The sequence below is a fragment of the Bos taurus genome, chromosome 5, assembly GCF_002263795.3.
Source record: "Bos taurus isolate L1 Dominette 01449 registration number 42190680 breed Hereford chromosome 5, ARS-UCD2.0, whole genome shotgun sequence".
In the NCBI taxonomy this organism is placed as follows: domain Eukaryota; kingdom Metazoa; phylum Chordata; class Mammalia; order Artiodactyla; family Bovidae; genus Bos; species Bos taurus.
In genome coordinates, this window is record NC_037332.1 from 71,455,856 (window position 1) to 71,478,621 (window position 22,766).

General features: G+C 46.6%; 2 protein-coding genes across 3 annotated transcripts in view; one reads left to right on the forward strand and one right to left on the reverse strand.

Moving 5' to 3' along the window:
* TIMP3 (TIMP metallopeptidase inhibitor 3) overlaps positions 1-4,117 on the forward strand; it is a 57,640-nt gene extending 53,523 nt beyond the window's left edge. Inside the window, 3 exon segments of the mRNA NM_174473.4 lie at positions 333-444; positions 1,500-1,621; positions 2,706-4,117. Coding sequence (NP_776898.2) covers positions 333-444; positions 1,500-1,621; positions 2,706-2,903 — 432 coding nt within the window. The 3' untranslated portion in view covers positions 2,904-4,117.
* SYN3 (synapsin III) overlaps positions 1-22,766 on the reverse strand; it is a 492,649-nt gene that overhangs the window by 336,010 nt on the left and 133,873 nt on the right. For both annotated transcript variants that reach the window (XM_005206770.4, NM_001191357.1), the window contains 2 exons: positions 10,609-10,765; positions 8,724-8,813 (listed from right to left, as the gene is read on the reverse strand). In XM_005206770.4, the coding sequence (XP_005206827.1) occupies positions 8,724-8,813; positions 10,609-10,765 (247 nt within the window). The remainder of the gene's footprint in view (positions 1-8,723; positions 8,814-10,608; positions 10,766-22,766) is intronic.

The following is a 22,766-nucleotide window of genomic DNA, read 5'->3' on the forward strand; positions in this document are numbered from 1 at the left end:
AACAAGTTCTCCCGCTTACATTCCTGTCTCTGCCACACACCAACCGTGTGCCCTTAGACAAGCCACGTAACCTGTCTGGGCCTTGGGCTCCTCACCTATAACATGGAGTGGGAGGTGTGACTGGCTGGATGGGAAGGTTTCTTGGGGAAGGCACCAACCGTGGCTCGGAAGAGAGAGGAGCAGGTGTCTTTGCCTCTGGAGTGAAGACCCTTTGGTAGGTAGTTCAGTGACTGGCCACAGTGGCCTATAAAGGAAATCCGATCCCACAGCCCAAATGATGGCATGTGTTCTGAGGTCTGGTCCTCCTCTCATGACATTCCTTCTGCCCACAGATGTACCGAGGATTCACCAAGATGCCCCATGTGCAGTACATCCACACAGAAGCTTCTGAAAGTCTCTGTGGCCTTAAGCTTGAGGTCAACAAGTACCAGTACCTGCTGACAGGTAATGGCCAACTCCGGCATCTAGGTCAGGGTTTGGCCAAGGTCCACTGCTCCTCAGTTCAGAAGATGAAGGAGTTGTAGACCTAGCAGTGTTCTCAGGTCCCTGGTGATGTGCCCGCTGAATTGTAAGGAGTTATCTAGAGTTGAGTCTATCTTACTCGGCCATTGGTCGGAGCTTAAAGTTTCTACGTGAGGCTGGGTTTTACTCTTTTGGACTCTGTGGGAGAGGGAGAGGGAGAGGGTGGGGTGATTTGGGAGAATGGCATTGAAACATATATAATATCATATATGAAACGAATCGCCAGTCCAAGTTCGATACATGGTACTGGTTGCTTGGGGCTGGTGCACTGGGATGACCCAGAGGGATGGTATGGGGAGGGAGGAGGGAGTGGGGTTCAGGATGGGGAACACGTGTATACCTGGGGCGGATTCATGTTGATGTATGGCAAAACCAATACACTATTGTAAAGTAGTTAACCTCCAATTAAAATAAATAAATTTATATTAAAAATAAATAAATAAAATTAATTTTTATTGGAGTACAGCTGCTTTACGAGGCTGGGTTTTAGTCTCCATTCTACCACTGACTGTGGAGAAAATCTCCTAGTTTTGCAATTTCTCAGCTTTACAATAAGTAAAAAGAAATTGCTAGTACCTATTGCTCTCCACATCTCAGTCAACCTATTAGGTCTGTCTTTTAAAGCTGTCCACCTTTAGGCAATCAGTGGAGAAAAGGAAAAAAACAAAAGCAAGACCAAAAAGCCATTGATGTGAGAAGAGAACAGTTGGTCTCTGACCCGAGCTCCAGTGCTCACTGGGTTTGTGGACCTTCCACGCATCGCTTAACCTCTCCAAGCTTAATTTTCTGCATTTGGAAAATGGGTATACAATCCATCCTAAAAGGTGTTGGAGAAGATGAAATAAAATCATGGGACAGTAAAGTACGTAGTACATACATTTCCTGACCTAAGGAGGTTACTCAGTAGGCATGAATTCCTTCTCTTCTGGATGGGTTCTGGACAAAATAACTCTCCCCTTGTCCCTTTCCTCCTCTAGGCCGAGTCTATGATGGCAAGATGTACACAGGACTGTGTAACTTTGTAGAGAGGTGGGACCAGCTCACCCTCTCCCAGCGCAAGGGGCTGAACTATCGATATCACCTGGGCTGTAACTGCAAGGTAAGCCTCAGGGATAGCAGATGGGGGGGCTACTGGCTGGCAGCCCTAGAAACACCAGCTCCTCCAGAACTGGGCACTGGGCCCTTGGGCTGAGAAGGGTGTGCGGTTCAGGCCTGGGCAGAGGGGCAGGTCTGAGCAGGGGTGGCAAGCAATGTTGCACCTATGCTGAGCAGCAAAGAGGGAGAGGAAAGAATGCCTTTCTGCTCTAATTTGTGCTGCCCACTTGGCAGCTGCTGGGGCATGAGGGCTCTTCAGCATTCTTGACCCCCCGCTCCGCACTGTGACTCAAGGTTGTAGAAGGTACAGGATCCTTAATGGCAAGTCCTGCCAAGTCCCAAGTGGGCTTGCTTAGACAGCTGACTCACTGGTGGCCCCCACCCAAGGCGGCTTAACTGGTACAGGACTGCAGATACCACTTGCTTCAGAAGGTCACTCTTCAACCTGGCCCAACTTCTTGACCCAAGCACAGAGTTAGGGCCCACAGCCTTGCTGCTGTAGGAGGCAATTGGGCCAGTCTCTCAATTAATTCTCATGACAACTCTGCAAAATTGTGACAACAGTGATTACTACTAGTATAGTTTTAATTATCCCTATTTTGCAGATGAGGAAACATCTGCAAAAGGCCCAGAGAGTAGCTAGGCCTAAGTCACACAGCTCACTGTCTGATTTCCAGCCTACGGCAGCTGGACTCTACATTTTTATGCTTTAATCTTTTTGATTTCTCAGTTCCCTACAATTGTTAAGAACTCCCATGCTTGCCTGTTACCACTTGAGAGGAAAAGCTCTCCCAAATATCTAATTCTACCACTTTCTGGCTGTGTGACTTGGGGCAAGTTACTTAACCTCTCTGAGGCTCTATTGTTTGTAAAAGGGAGATAAATCAGTTATGAGAATTAAAGAATAAGATGGAAGCACTTAGCAGAATGTCTGGTACATAGTAGGTGCTCAATAAATATTGGTGAGTGTTATTTATATTGTCCTCACTAAGGGAGGGATGTGGCTGGGCTCCACCACAGAGATCTCACATCAGGCCTAAGTCCACCCTGGCAGAGCCCACCAACCTTTGGCTTTTATCTCACTGCAGATCAAATCCTGCTACTACCTGCCTTGCTTTGTAACCTCCAAGAACGAGTGTCTCTGGACCGACATGCTCTCCAATTTCGGCTACCCTGGCTACCAGTCCAAACACTACGCTTGCATCCGGCAGAAGGGTGGCTACTGTAGCTGGTACCGAGGATGGGCACCCCCGGACAAAAGCATCATCAATGCCACAGACCCCTGAGCATCAGACCCGGCCCCACCTCACTTCCCTCCCTTCCCACTGAGCTTCCCTTGGACACTAACTCTTCTCAGATGATGACAATGAAATTAGTGCCTGTTTTCTTGCAAATTTAGCACTTCGAACACTTAGAGGAAAATCTATGCTGTCATATGGAGTTTATTTGGAACCATCCTCCTGGCCCCACCCCTCCCTTTCTTTTTGGTGTTTGACATCACCCATTTCCACCTGGAAATTTTTGGTGTCATGCCAGAAAGAATGAGGAGTGGGTACTCTTCTTCTTCGTGATGATATAATCTATATTTTTTTAGGAAAACAAAAATTGAAAAACTACCCGATTAGGGCATTGTAATATCTACCCTTCTTTCTTCTTCCCCATCTCACCATCTCCCAGACTCTCCTTCCTTTGCCCTTCTCTACCCTCTTCCTCAGTACGTAAAGGACACAGACAAGGAAGCTGCTGAAAAGCCAACTGTTTCAAATCAGTCAAGGGCAGCCAGCAGATAGACTCAAGGTACGCAGAAGATGTTATACACCGAGGAGATGCTACTGCATGTCCTTACCAGACTGTGTCTGTCTGTGTCTGCACATGAGACTGAGGGAGGGAAGGAAGAAACTGCAAGAGGGTCTGGATGATGCAGCACACACACAGCTCCCCCAGCCCACCGATGCTTGGGTTGACCAGATGTTTCTGAGTCTGGAGCAAGCAGCCAGGCCAGAATAACAGAATTTTCTTAGTTGATGAAGACTTAAATATCTGCCTGAGGTCAGGAGGCAATGTGCCTTAGACAAAAGCTCAGGTGAGAGACTAAGATGAATGTCTTTCCTCTTCTCACTGCCCACAAGATTTCCTCCTGGAAACGTCTTTGGTAGATCTGGCCAGGAGCTTGCCTTTATATAAATCGGAGAAATACGAACACCGTACACTATCCACAGATAGAGAACAAGTAGATTTGGGTAGAGGATATTATTTCCAAACTAGCATTTTAGTTCACCTAGGGGGGTGTGTTTGCATACACATTTACATATACCCACATGGGGACATAAGCTAATTTTTTTTTTTTTTACAGGACACAGAATTCTGTTCAATGCTGTTAAATATGCCAATAGCTTAATCTCTTCTATTTTGTTGTTGTTGCTTGTTTGAAGAAAATCATGACATTCCAAGTTGATCTTTTTTTTTTTTTCATTTTAATTAAAATTTGAATTTCTGAGCACCCTCAGCATCCCTCTAATTGGGGTCATCTGACCTCTGTCCTCCTTTTCTCCTGCTTCATGTTTGGGGCCTTCATTTAACTGCCTTTACTGGCTGGCTCAGATGGGAGATGCGAGTTAGTGTGGGTCTGGGCCTGGGCACAGGAAGGAAAGCTGCAGTATCTGCCTTGGTTAGATGGCCACATTTTCTGGGTTTGGGGACAACTTGCTCCTTTTCCTATAGCTTACTGGCGAGTGAATGACACATCCTAAGGCCCTCACCTCATAGAATTAAAAGTGGTGGTCACTGGGAAAACCTGACTTTGCAAACAGCTGTAGGGTTTTTGTTGTGTTTTTTGAAATAAAACTATAATATAAATTCTCTGATTAAATAAAATTATTTTAAGTTTTAGTGTTGAAAGTGAGATGCCAAGAGTAGGTGATAATGTATATTTTACAGAATTGAGGATGGTAGGATGGTTACATTTAACATGATGGCTCTGTCTCTTTTTTTCAGATTATGGGTATTTGTACTCTATTAGTATTTGTATCTTCAGTTCATTCCACTTTAGGAAACAGAGCTGCCAATTTAAACGGGAGAAAAAAAAGCAGCAGACAACACAATGTAATGTCTCGCTCACAAACACAAATGCCCAGGCAAGGTGTTTGGCAGAACCTCAGAGCGAGAAGGCAGTCAAGGCATCTGATTTCCTCCAGACTGGTCTCATTACCTAGTACCTTTCACCTTGTGGTGGGGACATTTGGCATGCAGGAAACAGGAGACTTTGCTCTCAGTGGGGCAGCATAAGCAGAAGGAGCTGAGTTCAGCAGGCCAGTGGTTTTTAAGGGGTAAGCCCCAGACTTGGTGTTTTAAGATTTTCTTAATTTGAACTTCAAAGTCCTACAAGGTGGAAGCCCTAACCCGATCTGCACAGGTGCCCTCCCACAACTGGACATCAGTATGACTCCATGAGGCATCTGGCTATTCTTGGTCCCTGGTGGGGTCACCTCCACTCACACAAAGAGAGACTTGAGGTGAGGCCTGAGCCCAAATCACCTGAAGTTTCCCTCTGAAAAGTTGGTGGAACCACAGTCCCATCTGCCAGGCCCTGGCGAGGAGAACAGCAGGTCCTGAGCAAAGAAGGGTCCTTTGCAAAGTGATGTCAGAGGGCGGTTTTTGAGCTTTCTATAAGCTATAGCTTTGTTTATTTCACCTGTTCACTTACTGTATAATTTAAAGTCATTTATGTAGCTGAGACACTTCCGTATTTCATTCATTTCATGAACGTTTTATTTTGCTAAATCTTATGTCATGTGTAGGCTGTAATATGTGTACACTGTGTTTAAGAGAAAAGAAGAAAACAAAACCCACATGCCACCATTTTTCTGAATCAAATTCTACAGTGGAATGGAGGGTAAAGACTTCTACTGTGCAGGCAGCTAGATTGGTAAATGGGGGAACTAGAAGCAACGAGCACTGGAGAGCCCTCTAGACTCTTCCCCGTTGGCATCCTAGTGCTTTCTGGACTATGAAGGAGAAGAGAAAAAATAGCAAGTACGTTCACATCCTTGCCCTGTTATCAACTGGCCCTGGGCGCTCTGCTAGTCATTCCCATTCCTTTTTCCCTCTAGTCCATTTGTCCAACCCATTGAGAAGCCATGATTTCACCTAAAAATCCAGGGCCGTGGGACCTGTGATTCTGAGATGTCTTGGCCTCCTCTGGCCATCTCTTCTGCCTCCCTATGCAGGAGGCACCACACCTAGGCTCTCGCCTCTCAGGCCAGTGCTCCATCTGGCCAGCACTGGGAGACTCCTGTGCTTTTTACCCTTGCACAGCCCCAGACACATAATGGCAATCAGGCTATAGCCCATGAGCACCATTTTTCATACAAAAAAATGAAGGTTCTTGAGCAATTAAAAAAAATGACTTATTGGAACAGCTGTCTCAGAGAAACCGTGGTCCCCAAGAGACAACACCCTCTCCTGCCTCTGTCCTTCATCATGTGTTCACTGACCAGCAACATGAGTTAACCAAAAATGACACCCAAGCGTTTGGCTCCTGGCTGTGAAAGTAAAAATATCACTAAAATAGTTTTACACAAGAAAAACACTTTAAAAATTCTGACAGCAAAAACAAAACACAGTGGGCGCGTGCTGGGGAGACGGATATAAACAGCTTCCAAATGGGCTCCTGGGAGGCACGAGAAGGGCTCACGGTCCAAGGGGAGGGGCTTCATAAATTCTCCCAGGCACCACCCTCCTTCCTCCTTAGCCGGTCTGCTGTCCTGAGAGCCAGAAGTGATGGAGAGAAATCAACTAGAGAAAACCCTGTCTGGAAGGAATGTATTTGTTGCTAAATTTTGTAGCACTGTTTACAGTTTTCCTCCATGTTATTTATGAATTTTATATTCCGAGAATGTATATTGTCTTGTAATGTTGCATAATGTTCACTTTTTATAGTGTGTCCTTTATTCTAAACAGTAAAGTGGTTTTATTTCTATCACATACCTGCAGTCTCTTGCTTCTTTGTGTCCTGACCGCCGTTGGGGGTTATGGCGACCACAGAGGCTCTCAGAAGTCAGGTCCTGCCTGCTTTGGCCCCTGGCCTGTGAATAGTCCCTACCCTCCATTCAGTTCCACAGTATGGACCCACCTGCCTCAGCCCTTTCCCCAGGCGGGAGCATTTTCAGGAGAGGCATCCTAGACTTCCTGCGGCGGCTAATCCAGCCCTGACCTTCCTCTCCAATTCTACGACCAGGGTTCGTCCCAGTTCTACGGAATCTGGATCAACATCTAATTACCTGATAGTGGTTCGGGTATTCCCAGACTGGAGCCCTGACTTGCTGCTGCTACTAGAGCCCTGACTTAGCCTTGCCTATTTTCTTTCTTAGAATCTCAACCTAGTGGAAGTCGGAGAGGGAGGATCAAACAGCAGTCCTTGATGCCAAATGCCTGCCTGGAATTTCAAGTATGACTTGGCCTAGTTGGGAATGCCAGGAACTCACTACAGCCGTGCAACACCCTCCCCTCTACCGCCCCGGCCCCACTCAGAACTTACAGCTGGGCCTGTCACCCTCAATGGGCTGGGTTGGCGGCAAACCCTTCACCCAAATATTATCCCACTGTTGACAATGTTTCAAGGTATGGCTTTGCCCCAATTTTAAAACTACTCTATTTTGAGCACCTATTGTATGCGACTGAGAAGGCAATGGCACCCCACTCCAGTACTCTTGCCTGGAAAAATCCCATGGACGGAGGAGCCTGGTAGGCTAGAGTCCATGGGGTCTCTAGGAGTCAGACATGAATGAGCGACTTCACTTTCACTTTTCACTTTCATGCATTGGAGAAGGAAATGGCAACCCACTCCAGTGTTCTTGCCTGGAGAATCCCAGGGACAGGGGAGCCTGGTGGGCTGCCATCTATGGGGGTTGAACAGAGTTGGACACGACTTAAGTGACTTGGCAGCAGCAGCAGCATTGTATACCAAGCACAGTACCCTGTACACATGATCGTGTTAAATCTCAACAACCCAATGAAGTGGTTCCACTGTCATACATGGTTTTCTACCAAGGAAGCTGAGACTCACAGAGATCCAAAGCCTAGTAAGCAGGCAGAACTGGGATTCAAACTCAGGCTGGTTTGAGGATAAATCCTGAATTTTCTTCACTGTTTCTCACTTTGTTGGAACATGCCCCCTTCTTATTCCAACCAGCACACCCTGGCTGGTATGACACCTCACTAGATCAGATACAAGGGAAAGATAATCAATGAGAAACATTTTTGCCTGCTTAGACTGTCCCCCCACTTGGAGACACCTATCAGTGTCTTCAAATAGGACTTGGAAGCTCAGTTGCCTAAACTTGGGACTAAAAGCAGACTGTTGGGACCCTATTAACCATCTTGTGCCCCACGACTTGTGTTCTTTGCAAGGCATGCATGGGGCCATGGCCCTGCATTCCTTTGACAAGTTTAACAAGACCACTGACCATGACAGCAGGCATGTCACGGGCTCTTTCCAGCATCCCAGAACTCTTCCATCTAACTTCTTCTGGCCGCGGGATGGAGAGCCCCTCACCTCACACCCAAAAAGACGTTCACCTTTCCCACCCTCCAAATGGGAGGCTATCCCACATATTCCAAGCTAAACTCCAACCACTTCCCAGCAACAACCTTGGGTATATTCAAAAGTTTGAGTGCAGAGAGGATGCACGAGCAAACTGCCCTTTGATGATTAATGGAAACAAAAATATCACTGCTTTTATTAAAATAAGAGTTGAAACCAAGTCCTGCACAGGGCTCACATGAAATAACATTCTACCTTAGAAACATCTTTCACCTTTGTTTCCAACTGCCAGCTCAAGTTGTCCCGATTTGCTGAAGATTCCCAGGGTCCCACGGAATGCTGTGTATCTTTGTCATTTACTCTACCACCTGAAATTTCACTTGGAGACCTGACTCTTCCCCTGGAAAGCCAGGTGTTCCCACAGGATGTCACAGCTCTTCCTTACAGCCTAGGTGGTCAGGGAGCAGCCCCCATGCCCACCTCCTCCATTCAAACGGACTGAGTACATGGACATCTGTATTTATTCCATACCACAAAAATGGTAAGAGTGAAAAAAGGTACTCACCATTGGCTTGTGATTGGGGAAAAATGTTTGCTCCACAAGCGGGAACTTCTCAGGACCCAGGGAATGGAAGATCTTAATGAGCTGAGAGAACTAGGATAGAATATGACAGAATATTGGTCACCCACTGCTACCTGGTATGGAGAAATATCCCACCGGATCCCAGGCCTCAAGCACCTATCTGCTCCAGTAGCTGCTCCCTGCCCACAGGATAAAGGCCAGAGTCCTGGACTGGACATTCGTCCTCAGTCTCCTCCATCATCCACCTTGCTCAGCAGCCCTGGGAGCTCATTCTGTGCCCAGCACTGAGCTCGACAGCACACACAGCTATATGTGTTCAGGGGCAACACACTGAACACATGAGACCAGGTCTGGAGGAAAGACAGCCTGTGGGCAGATGGCTGAGATAATAACATCTTGCTGGAGGGAAGTGAGGGGCTTGTGGGACCTGGAAGAGAGGTAAGGATGACTTCAGAAGCAGATTATATAAGAGAAGGAGGAAGGGCATTCCAGTGTGCATTGAGACAGCTGTGTGCTAGAGATGCTCAGCGGACAAAGAGCTGGGAATTCACCCATCAGGCAAAGGGAGCTGTCAGTGAACTAAAACAGGGAAGAGTAAGGTAGACTCTGATCAGAAAGAAGGAATCAGGTGCAGCGTAAGGCCTAATGTGGATGTCTAGTGGCTGGAAGAGGAGCTAAGTCTTGTGCCAAACTGACTTTGGGGTAAACTCAATACTGAGAGCTCACATGGGAAGAACAGACAACAGGAACTCTCTGCATCATGCCAGGACTGGAAGATTCTTGGGCTGCAGCCTGCCGTTGTGGTGCAACATGCTGTCAGTTTAATAGGCTTGAGAGACCTCAGAAATATGAGAAATGAGGGAGGGTCCCTCATTCTACAGATAAGCAAACTGACGTCCAGAGCAGGAGAGCAATTCCATAATCAAGTAAGAGTTTTGGAGAATGTCCAGCTTCACTATTTACTACTAGCGACATAAGTCTCAATTTCCTCTTCTGTCCAATGGAGATACTAGAAATACCTACTCATCACGGTGGTTTTAAGATTAAATATAATATGCATATGAAGGGCTCAACATAGTGCAGTTAGTACTAATGAATTGTACTTGCTACCATCACCAAGACTATGTGGGAAAAAAAGGATGGTGAACTAATACCGCTGAGGACCCTTCCGGGGATGTTGTAGGCCTAAAAGCTTAGTCAGGGAAGAACGAGAAGGAGACCAAGGCCATAGTAACAATGGTTAAAGACTATCCATACCTACTAAATGAATGCATACGTGCATTCAATAAATCCTGAGTGCCAGTTCTGCAGAGACCTTGTTGTCACCATGCTCAAAGAGTGAGAGCAGTAGGGTCCCCCTCTTACCACTGACAATATTATAACGTAACATTGTACCATGCTGCTGCTGCTGCTGCTAAGTCGCTTCAGTCGTGTCCGACTCTGTGCGACCCCACAGACGGTAGCCCACCAGGCTCCGCCATCCCTGGCATTCTCCAGGCAAGAATACTGGAGTGGGTTGCCATTTCCTTCTCCAATGCATGAAAGAGAAAAGTGAAAGTGAAGTCGCTCAGTCACGTCTGGCTCTTAGCAACCCCATGGATTCCAGCCTACCAGGCTCCTCCGTCCATGGGATTTTCCAGGCAAGAGTACTGGAGTGGGGTGCCATTGCCTTCTCCCATGCTATAAAACATCTGTTAGGTAATAACTACAGGAAGGGGTTTGGGATCCAAGTTGTTTATTCGGTTGCTTTAAATAAAAGACTCCCTTCATTACTGAGCCTCCCTGCTGGGGAATGGGTCCATTTCAGGGCCAGGAGGCCAGTCCCTGCTTCCCCCTTCCTTCTGAGTCAGGTTGGCCCTGCACCTACCACCCAGGGCTTGCTGCAGAAATTGTAGACAGAGTAGAGGGAGTTGACGGCAGGCAGCCCTCCATACTGGAGGCCGATGACCAGGCTGCGGTAGTCTTCGCCCAGGGCCATGCTGTAGGCGTGCTGGCGGACAAGGATGAAGTCCGGCTTGAAGGATCTGCCAAGAGAGGGACCAACAGCAGTGTTACATACTTGATGGGCTGACGGGACAATCAGGACACCAAGCCAAAGCCTGCTGGGGATGGCACCTCCGTTCAGAATGGGGACAGGGTGGGGGGGTGGGGATGAGGAAGACCAGATGCAAACACACAGCAACTGCAAAGTAAAAGGACTGAAAACAACTCACACTTTATTTCTTTTTAAGGTTGTTTTCTAGATTTTTTATACTGAACAAGTATTTAGTTGGCAAATGGAAAAAAAAAACATATCAAACAATTCAGTGAACATACTGTGGTTTTACTAGGCACTATGGCGGATACACAAGTTACTCAGTCCTCACTATTGCCGTGGGATGTGGATGCTGCTGCTGTCAATTCCATCTCACAGACGAGCACCAGAGGCTCAGGAAGACCAGGTCACTTGCTCACAAAGACACACTGCAGGTAAATGGCAGGGCCGGAGCTGTACAGCCTCATGGCCCTGGATCACAATGATGGTGCAGTGCAGTTTCCTTCTAGTGCGTCTTCAACGCTTCTTGTCCCTTTCAAGTGGCAACCTCTGGAAAGCAGCAAGAGTAGTGATGCCATGGCTTGAGAACATGCCAGGCTCTGCCAGGTCCCTCTGGAGATAAGATCCTGACTGAAGCTCACAAGCAGACCAGAGTAAGGTCAGCACTATTTCTCCAATTTATAGATGGGAACACATTGCAAGTCAGAGACGGTGTGAACTTCCCCAAATCACAAAGCTGGGAAGCAGGAGAGCCACGTTTGAACACAGGTCATCTGACTCCAAGTCCACATGCTCTACCCTCTGTCACAAGGATCCAGGTAGATTCACAGTGTTTCATTCACACTGCCAAGGATCCACCTGCTCCTGGATTCCTCACTTCTAAGTCCAGAGAAAATCAAGACTCACAGTAGGTAGGTGGTTTACACTTAAAATGGTGTGATCCCTCTGACTCATCCACACACAGACACTTAGCTTCAAATACACTGTAGTTCTTTAAAATAATTCAAATATAAATTAAAATAACTCTCAAAGGGAAAAGACTTGCCCCCAGGAAAGACACTTTTTGAATTGCTCTGAGCTTGGGCCTTATGGTGCCTGCCCCCAGGATCAGGGTCATTACAAGAACATGTTGAAGGAATGAATGATGTACATCAACATCACATCCCATTCCCAAAGAAAAGGGCAAGGGTGTCCCTGGCTAAGCTGTAACTGATCCTGAAGGTGGCCATGTGGACGGTGACATCTGAGTGTGGGTGGCATTTACTCACAGAAACAGTCAGTGATGTGACTGTGGTTAGGGTTGGTGTTGGCTAGAACCTTGGAGCTGCTATGCCTACACCCCTGCTGCGTTCTTAGAGATGAACAAGTTCCACCAGTGCATGTTACAGACCGGGAAACGGAGCCCTATAGCCAGGCAGTGACGCGTCCCAGGTCACCCGGCAACACCACGGCTCAGGAGGAGGCTGTACCACGTCCCTCATTTCCTCCTGCCACCCCATCCTTGGCCCTGCACTCTGCAGTATCTCACAGCAACAGACACGGAAGGAGGGGTGACACGGTGTCTCTAACAGGGATCTGATGACCAAAGGGAGCACTGACTTATAAACACTTTCTACTTTTATCTGATTTTAAAAATAATATATGCTCATTGTGCAAATAAAAAAACAAAAAAAACCCCAAACCACCCTTGGAGAACAGAAACAAAATTACCTGCAATTCTCAACACAGAGAAAATTCTAATAAACTTTAGAATAATAAGCACATATTATTTGTGTTTTCTTATGTGTACATTATGACTCAATAATCTATTTTATGTATATAATATGCATTCATACTCATAATTGATTTTATGTTTTCTATTAATTATGATTTTTCTGTTTTTCACATATTTTCCCTATCAAAATATCTTCAGAAGTATCATTTATAATGGCTTCCTGATAGTGCACTGAATGGATATACTATTAAGCCAACCAATCATCTATTATTATCAAGTAGCATCTTTCCAATATTTCACACATGCACATCTTTGCACACAAATTGACCTCATTTAAAATTATTTCTTTAAGATAATGTCTAAATGGAACTGTTGGGTGAAAGGGTATGAACTTTTTTAAAGGTGCTCAGAAAACCACCCCTTTTTAAATGTTCCCAACACCAGGGCATATGCCAGTGTCTGTCTCACTGCAGCCTCACCAGTTCAGCAGTTTTTACAAAATACATTTTTCAATTTGATAAACCATTATCAAATATACCCTGCACCCCATTTCTGTTTCAGTTTGCATTTTTATGATTTTAGTAAGATTGAATACTTTTAATAACCATATGTACTTTCTTTACTGTAGAAGTCTTCTCACATCTTTCCTCACTGGAAAAAATAACGGGGTCTCCCTGTTTCCTCATTGACATGAGCTCTGACGGTGCCTTCATCTGTCATGTGCGGTAATGTTTTTACTAGTCGGTTGTCTTTTTATTTATGACTGTGAATCTTAACAAAATATATGAACACATTCTCCATTCCCCGAGTCTTTCCCTTTTGATTTTGCTCTCTGCTTTGAAGCTCCGAGGGTCCCTTGGGGCCGCGGTTCCGACAGCGCGACACGCCCTCTTCCCAGCAGTGTAGTTTCCTTCCCACACGACGGTGCTGGCATACTCGGTGCCTCACTCTGGGGTCTCCACTCTGCTCTGGGAGGAAGTAAAAGTCTTCCAATGGCCACATTCTGATGCCTTGTCTCAGGATGCTCCAACTCTAGTCCCGGATATTACGGTGCTGTCTCTCTAGAGCACCTAGAACTCACCTCTAAACCACATCTCTCTTACTCTTTGAAATAAAGTAGTAGCAACCTCCACTTTGTCTTCCAGGATTTGAGAATCTACCTCAAGCTTCCATATTCCAAGTGCTCTTTTAAAATTATACATCAGCTCCATGCTCAAAACCCTCAGAAGGCTTCCGTCTTTCTGATGACAAATGCTCACCTCCTTACCTCGGCTGCGAAGCCCCTGCCTGCCTCTTCATCTCATTTCTACTTTACTCCTCCCTCACCTCCACCAAGGGCGTCCCAGCTGGCGCAAGTGATAAAGAATCTGCCTGCCAATTTAGGAGGTGTAAGAGTGGTGGGTTTGATCCCTGGGTCAGGAAGATGCCCTGGAGGAGGGCACGGCAACCCACTCCAGTATTCTTGCCTGGAGAATCCCATGAGCAGAGGGGCCTGGAGGGCTATGGTCCACATGGTCATAAAGAGTCGGACATGACTGAAGTGACTTAGCAGCAGCAGCACCTTCACCAAAACCACACTGGCAACTGCTCCTCCCTTTAATTTCTTTTCCTGGAGGCTCTTTTCCCAAATGGTGTGTGGCTGCCTCATTCTTGTCACTTATTGGCTTAAATTCATTTCCTGAAGGACACCTTTCCTGTTAGCTCTACTGAAATCTTCTTCAATGCTCATATTGCCCTATTTTCCTCACAGCTCTTACGACAACTGTATTTCTCCGGTTTACATATTTAGTTGTTTATTGTCTGTCTCTCCCCTCTAAAGATGTCAGCTCAATGAGAACAGGGGACCTGCCCAGGTCCTTACCAGTAGTTTTAAACGAATGATGAAGTTAATGAACGCTCGAACACATGAAAGGAGGAGGGCCTCCCAGGTGGCGGAGCGGTAAAGAATCCCACAGTGAGGAAGACCTGGCTTGGATCCTTGGGTTGGGAAGATCCCCTGCAGGAGGGCAAGGCAACCCACTTCAGTGTTCTTGCCTGGAGAATTCAGTGGACCGAGGAGCCTGGCAAATACAGTCAACAGGGTTGCAAAGAGTCGGACATAACTGAGTGACTAAGACTACTATTATGAAAGAATGAGTGAATGCAAAGTAGAAAAAGGAACGAACGGTCTCTTTCATTGTGGTCCTAGAGAAGAGAAATAGGATTGATGGCCAAAGTAGCCAGGAAATTAACACGTGGACCCTAATAGCCAGTCGACTGCCTTACAATGAGTCCTGTGTTCCTGGAGGTACGTTAGCATCACCAAGAAATTTTTAACCCTAGGACATGCAAGTTGGACCCCATGACTGCTTAAGATCTTCAGACACAATATGTGAGAAATAAACATTCTCCATGAGTACTGTATCAGAGCAAATCAAGCATGTGTCACAGTTCAAATTCTGCCATTGTCTGCTGCACAGAATGCACACTGTCTTCCACACAGCCTGGGATTTGCATGGAAGGTGAAAAATTAGAGACACCAGCATGCAGTTCCTCCCTCCACACCCAGCACCCAAGGTTCTCTGTCCAGTCAGGGAATAGCCACATCCTGCATGTCACCCCACCATCCAAGGATGTAGTCAGCAGTTTCAGGACCTGACAGTGGGCCAAGCACCACTGTAGAGGCTGGAAATCCTAGGATGACTGGGACATCATTCCTGCTTTCACAAGACTTACAGTCCGAGAGGAGGTGGGTGCAATGCTAAAGGATACGGATTTACTAAAAGAACAAATGAAAAAGTGAGTGAGTGAAACAACAGAGGCAAATACAAAACACTAAGGTGGTCCAACTCTCCCTGGGGAGGGTGTGGATGCGTGTGTGCCGGAGGGCTCGGGTCAAGAAAGGAAGGTAGGGGTTTGTCACATGGACAGGATTTTAAGGGTTTCCAGGTGGAGGGAACAGCACCTGCAACTGAATTCAGGGATCCCTGAAGTGAGAAGATAGTGGTCTGTGATCGGTTTTATTTGCTCAGTATCCTTCTCTTTTGGGGGGAAATAGACTCCATAATAAAATTCTCTCCAATCAGAGAACTGGCTTCCTCTCGGCAGTAACTGGTCTAAGGATTGCATTGCTGATGTCAAAAGGGTTGTCACAATCCTCCTTGAGTGGCCAGCTAAGCTTGAGTGACATCACCTGGGCTGACAGACAGCGTTTTCCTGCTCCATGAAAGGACCCCACCTGTAACAGGGAGACCAAGCCTGTCCGCCTCACTGAGCCCCTGAATCCTCGAGCCTGACACTGGAGCCACCCTTATCTTCTGAGTTACCCGTGCTATTGGTGGTGGTCTAGTCACTAAGTCATGTCCAACTCTTGTGACCTCATGTAGCCTTCCAGGCTCCTCTATCCATAGGATTCTCTAGGCAAGAATACTGGAGTGGGTTGCCATTTTCTTCTCCAGGGGATCTTCCTGACCCAGGGATCGAACCCGAGTCTCCTGCATTGCAAGCACATTCTGTACCAACTGAGCTATGAGGGGATCTTCCCACTTGAGCTGTTAAGTATTCTATTTTGCCTACACTGGTTTAAATTGGGTCTGGTGCTTGCCCTCACTATTGCTCTGACTGGTATTGGGAGGAAGTGGCAAAGTCTGTAATTGGTTACATGGCAGGGGTATAAAGTCTAATGAGGTGGTGGCAAGAGATATGGTTGGGTGAACATTCCCAACGACTCTCGTGAACCCCTTCCCGCTCTTCTGCTTCCACAGGCCCTCTGGGCACATGTCCTGTGTCTTTCATGCCTGAGCAAGAAGGCCTCCTTCAGTCCCACACAAGCTGGCACATCCTGGCTAGAGGCTGTACCTGGGTTTTCTTATTCCTTAGACTTAAAATGAGCTATGTTATATGGGTTTCTGACCCCAGGTCTTTTCTCAGAAGCGGCATTCGATGCTAGAGAGTAAATCAAGGACAACATACAATTAAATGGTAGAGACGGGACAGGTGATGCATTGCTGGGAGATTACCAGGTGCTCCAGGCAGTGTCAAGAAGTGGGGGGCCAAAGGCTGAGTCACTTTTCATCACTGGAGAAGCTTAATAATTCCCTCAATATGCAGAAGCCTGCAGTGGCCAGAAAAGATTTTGACTGGGCTTTACCTGGGGCCTAAGTTAATATGCAGAAGCCTCGTTATTCTCAGCCACCTGACTGCTATTTTGTCAGTCACTTTTCTGAAAGACCCAGGCTGACTAAGGGACAGTGTTGCTAACTTTGGTCACATGTTGACCCATCAAAGCCAGACGTGACTCCAGCCGTGGCTGGGAAGGCTCTGGGCTTTTGATATCTGTACCCACCAGCAGAAACTTCAGGTGTCCTCCGAACTTCTCCCATTTCTCACACTCCTTCCCCATCCCCCTCCACCTCTGAAAATACCCCCTCAGGTACCAAATCTATGGGAAGGAAACCAAGAGAACTGAGCACACCAGCCGTAACAGGAGTCCTGAGGAAAAGCAAAGGGGAATGCACGCTCCTGAAGGCTATGGACCAGTACTGCGCAGCCAGGGCAGAACAGAGGAGACGTGTGTGCTAGGCAGATGCAGAGCCTTGACTGGGCCATACGGAAGGGCTTTAGGAATTCGCGATGCTTCCCGCCAGCCGGAGGACTGCAAGAAATTAGTCCAGGCGGAAGAGAAACGAGGTGGTGGCCGACCAGCAATCTGGCGAGGAGCGGACAGCAGGAGGCCGCAGTGGGGTTGGCGGGGCCCACATGGCAGCCGCCAGCCACATGGCGCGACGGCGGCAGGGGGAAGCCCGGCGGCGCTTACACACAACCAGGCTCTCTCTGAGTCTCGGGGCTCTCTTTGTAAACTACTAGGAGATTAATAAAACATAGACATGAGTTGCTGGAGGAAGGAGACTTCCTCGTCTCCCTTCTAAGCATCAGAATATCGGTCTCTTTATCTCAGTCTCTTCTCCTTTTCATTTCACAGAAGTTCTTGTGACTCCACCCTTGCTCCATCCTTCTTCTCCATCACCCTGAGGATCCCACATATTATGGGTTGAACTGTAAGCCCCCAAAAGATACATCGAAGTCCTGAGCCCTGTTCCTGGCTGTGTGACCTGATTTGGAAACAGGTCTTAGCAGATTTAATCAAGTTAAGGTGCAGTCATACTGGAGTAGAGTGCCTAACCCAATGCCTAGATCTTTATAAGAGAAGGTCAATCTAGATGCAGACAGAGAGAGGAAGAGGAGAACGCCATGTGACGATAGAACCAAAGATTAGAGCGATGAGTCGACACATCAAGGAATGTCAAGGATTGCTGCCAACATGGCAAGGAATGTCAAGGATTGCTGGCAACCACGAGAAATGAGGAAGACACAGGAATGGATCCTCAGCTAGATGATTGAGAGGGAGCATGGCCCTGCTGACACCTTGATTGCAGACTTCCTGGCTTCAGAACCAGGAGAGAATAAACTTCTGTTGTGTAAGCTGCCCAGCCTCTGGCACTTAGTTATAGCAGCCTCAGGAAACAAATACTCTGCACACCCGCAGTATTTCCTTTTTCTAGCAGCTTCCTGGCTTTCTTTCTTCTTCTGCATATCCATCCACAGCCCCCTCCTCACTTCCCGAAAAAACAACCCTGACTCCAACAATAAGAAAACCTTTGCTTCAAGGCTGAAAATGAATGACAGTTAAGTAATGCTTACGGAACTTTATGTAAAAGAGTTAACAAATCAACACATAGATAAGTGTATGGAGATTTATTTGGAAGGATGTTCAGCAAAAGCACTAAGCTGGCTATCTCTGAAGGGTGGGATGGGAAATGGGGGGGGTTTACATTCTCTTCAGACTTTTTTGTACTATCTGTATATTAAAAAAAAAAAGAGTACAAAGCATTTTTACAACTATGAAAAAACAATGAGGTTTATCTTCATTTTTGGAAAAAAATGATAAATGTAACAATGATGTAACATTATGGAAAATGCTTATGGGACCATTTCACCAGACATAAAACAATAGAAAAGAGAATCTGTGTTATGACTAAAGCACCATAGACATGACAAGACTGGAGGGAAGATGGAACATTGCTCATTTGTTAAGGTGGTGAGGCTACAGGTAATTTTGTTTTGAAAATTTCCATTTTTGTTATACCATGGTTTGGACATTAACCAAAATTTTAGTTGGCATAAACAAGTAACTGAAGGTAAAACAATCCCCTTCACTAGGGCTGGCAGCCATAACTAGCCGCGCCTCCACTCTTTCCCATTGCTACAGTATGTGCCTACAGCCCCAGTTCCCACGTACCCATCTCCACCACCCTCTGCATCCAGCTGCCACTCCCCTTTCCACCTTAGTGAACTCACACTGAGGTCATTCCTAAAAGCCAAACTCCAAGATCAAATGCATTCTGCTATGCCCTCCCTTTCCCTGATTTCTGATCACAGCTAATGTTCAGTGAGCCTCTATTCTAAGCCCTCCATATATCTTGACTCATTCAAGGAGCTGTTATTTTCATCTCCATTTTCCAGATAAGAAAACTGAGGCACACAGTGGTTAAGGAACTTGCCGAGGTCCCATAACTGTTGTTGTTGGAACCATGAGTCAAACCTGGAAGCTGTTGGCTCTGGAGAAGGGTTTCCTACTCTCTGCACTATTGACCTTGGACTTGGATGATTCTTCGTTGTGGGAGGCCGTCCTATGCATTGTAGGGTGTTGGGACCATCCCTGGCCTCTACCCAATAGATGCAATAGCACCCCCAGGCCCAGCAGTGACAACTAGAAATGTCTCTAGGCATTGCCAAGAGTTCTCTGGGGACAAATTCACCCTGGTCCTCTGCAGCGGGATTACCATCTGCCCTGCACTGAAGATGCTCTCCCCTTGCTTCACAGCTGTTCCCTCCCGGCTCCTCACTGTTTCTTCTACCCTGATTGGCTCTTTTCCAAGGCACAAGGTTGGTTCCCTGCCCTGGAAAATCACCTCTATTCAGTTGGTTCACCCACCTTGTCCTCACAGGCAATAGTGGAAATGACTCAGATTTATAGAGCACCTCCTCTGTCCCAGGAGTCAGTTGTAGGCTTTTAATTATGTTCTTTTTAAAAAAATTATGTTCTTTTTAATCCACACAATGATCCTATAAGAAGGAGACTATCAATAATCTTATTTTTCAAGAAATCATCACTAATTCATAAAAATATCAAATCACTGAGTTCTTTATCTAAAACGGATGTAATATTGTAAGTCAACTATATTTTAATTAAAAATAAATACAAATAAAAGTAAAGTGAAGTCGCTCAGTTGCGTCCCACTCTTTGCGACCCCATGGACTGTAGCTTACCAGGCTCCTCTGTCCATGGGATTTTCCAGGAAATAGTACTGGAATGGGTTGCCATTTCCTTCTCCAGGGGATCTTCCCAACCCAGGGATCGAACCCGGGTCTCCTGCATTGTAGACATACATACGCTTTACCGTCTGAGCCACCAGGGAAGTCCAAAATAAAAGTAGAGAAGGAATAATTTTTAAAAAGAAACTAAGGCACTGGGAGATTAAGCACAGTAAGAACAAGTTCCACATGGACCGGAGCGCTTCAAGTTGATGTGCATAACCAGTGTGCCACCAGCATCATCCTTATAACCTCAAATTCACCCTTCCTGGACCCGAAGTCATCAGGCTCCCCCTTTGAGGATCTCCTGACTTCTGTCAAAGTACCCCCAGGCCCACAGCAACCCAGGGTCTATCACCCTGAAGTCATCTGTGAGTCTTCTCTCTGACCCCCCACGTAAGGAGCCGCTCCCCACTCCCGAAGTGTCTAGGGTGTTTTCCTGTACCCAGCTCCCCTCTCTCACTCTGGTTTTCCCTCCCATTGCCTTAGGCTCAGGACATCTCACCACACCTCAACACACTTCCTTATCTCCTAATCCCAGTCACAAGTTCCTCCTCTCACTCCTCTTTGAAGCTCAGAATCCAGACTGTTGAAAGCCAAGTGTGATGTGACCTCATGGTCTCTGTCCCAGGGATTCTCAAGCTAAATGCCAGCAGAGCCCAAGCAGGTAACATCAGGCCAGGAGAGTGAGCCGACTTTGCTAGCAGTGTCCTTAGTGGTCTTCTTCTAACAGACACTCTCTTTGAAATTAAACGCAGCAACAGTCTTCATTTCTACAACGCTCTCTCCAACCTTTTCTAGAAGCATCAGTTCAGTCCAGCTCAGTTCAGTCACTCAGTCGTGTCCGACTCTTTGTGACTCCATGGACTGCAGTACGCCAGGCCTCCCTGTCCATCACCAATTCCCGGAGTTCACTCAAACTCATGTCCATCGTGACGGTGATGCCATCCAACCAGCTCATCTTCTGTCATCCCCTTCTCCTCCCGCCTTCAATCTTTCCCAGAATCAGGGTCTTTTCCAAAGAGTCAGCTCTTCTCATCAGGTGGCCAAAGTATTGGAGTTTCAGCTTCAGCATCAGTCCTTCCAATAAATATTAAGGACTGACCTCCTTTAGAATATATTGGTTGGAAAAAGAAAAAAAACACCAATATACTGGTTGGATCGCCTTGCAGACCAAGGGACTCTCAAGAGTCTCCTCCAACACCACAGTTCAAAAGCATCAATTCTTCTACAATCAGCTTTTTTATAGTCCAACTCACATCCATACATGACTGCTGTAAAAACCACAGCTTTGAGTAGATGGACCTTTGTTGGCAAAGTAACGTCTCTGCTTTTTAATATGCTGTCTGGGTTGGTCATAACTTTTCTTCCTTCTTTTTAGAAGCATGCATGCCCCTTACTCTTTCATTTTCCCACTTTCGATAACGACTTAAACACTAGAAACGTTTCATCTTCCTGTAGGAGAACACAATCTTTATGACAGACGGCAGCTAACGGAGGCCTCTGTGAAGAGCTGGGGGAAGTGGGCACTGGTGAAAATAGAAAACAGCTTTTGCTCTAGCTGCTAAGCCCACCTAGGAACAAGGTCCCAGGTGGCCCTAATGACTTTCTAAAGAAGTCCAATTCTAGATATTTATAAGAAATTCTCAGTAACTTAAAGGCTGATGGCTCATCAAAAAAAAAAAAAAATTTTTTTTTAATCACACACCAAAAATAAATAAAGCAGAACTGCTATGGGGAAAACTCCAATGAGACTCAAGGCTCCACCTATGGAGGACAACTGTGACCCAACTCCAGCATATGGTGGTCACATGGAAATACTGGGTCAGTCTTACCAAATCCTCTGGTTTTCAAATGAAGCCAGAAACCTGCCTTTTATGTGAAGTCTTTTTTTGTAAAATCTTTCATTTTAAAAAACATGGGGCCACATTCTATGTGCAGACCAAAGTTTTCTAGATAAGACATGTGACCTGAAAGCTAGTAGTGTATGGTCTCCAACTTGGGGAGGAGGGGTCCTCTCTTCCACCACCACCCTCATCTACATTCCACTCCTGCACTAATCTTGAAATAATGGTTCCCTCCTGCCACTCTGCTGTTCAAACCCCTGGCAGCCTCACTGCCCACAGGCAGGAGTTCCTACTTCTTCCCTGGCGGCTCAGTGCTCTACAGAAAGTGGCCTGGGCTTCCTTTTAGCTCCATCTCCTCCTTGCTCCTAGAATGTCCTTACACCAAGGTCCATGGCCCTGCTGCCCCCACGCTCATCTTCCATCCATTCATACTGTGCTCTGTCCATGCAACTTCCTATGCCTAGGAAGTGTGTTACTTGCTCAGTCATGTCTGACTCTGTGACCCCATGGACTGGAGCCCACCAGGCTCCTCTGTTTATGGAATTTCCCAGGCAAAAATACTGGAGTGGGTTGCCATTTCCTTCTTCAGGGGATCCTCCCAATGCAGAGATCAAACTAGTGTCTCCTGCATTGCAGGCAGATTCTTTACCATCTGAACCACCAGAGAAGCCCACGTGAAAGTGAAAGTTGCTCAGTTGTGTCTGACTCTTTGTGACCCCATAGACCATACGGTACATGGAATTCTCCAGGCCAGAATACTGCAGTGGGTAGCCTTTCCCTTCTCCAGGGGATCTTCCCAACCCAGGGACCAAACCCAGGTCTCCCGCATTGCAGGCAGATTCTTTAACAGCTGAGTCACAAGGGAAGCCCATGCTTAGGAAACTGCCCCTCAAAAATTCCAATTCAAATCCTACCTCCTCATGATTTCTCCCCATCCTCCATTCCCATACCTTCAGGGGGTTCGGCTCACATGGAAACTCCTCACACAGCATCTCCTAACTGCTCACAGGTTGTGGTCTCCTAGTTAACTCTTCACCTGTCCAACACTGCCTCTATCTGGGGGCAGGGTTCTTACC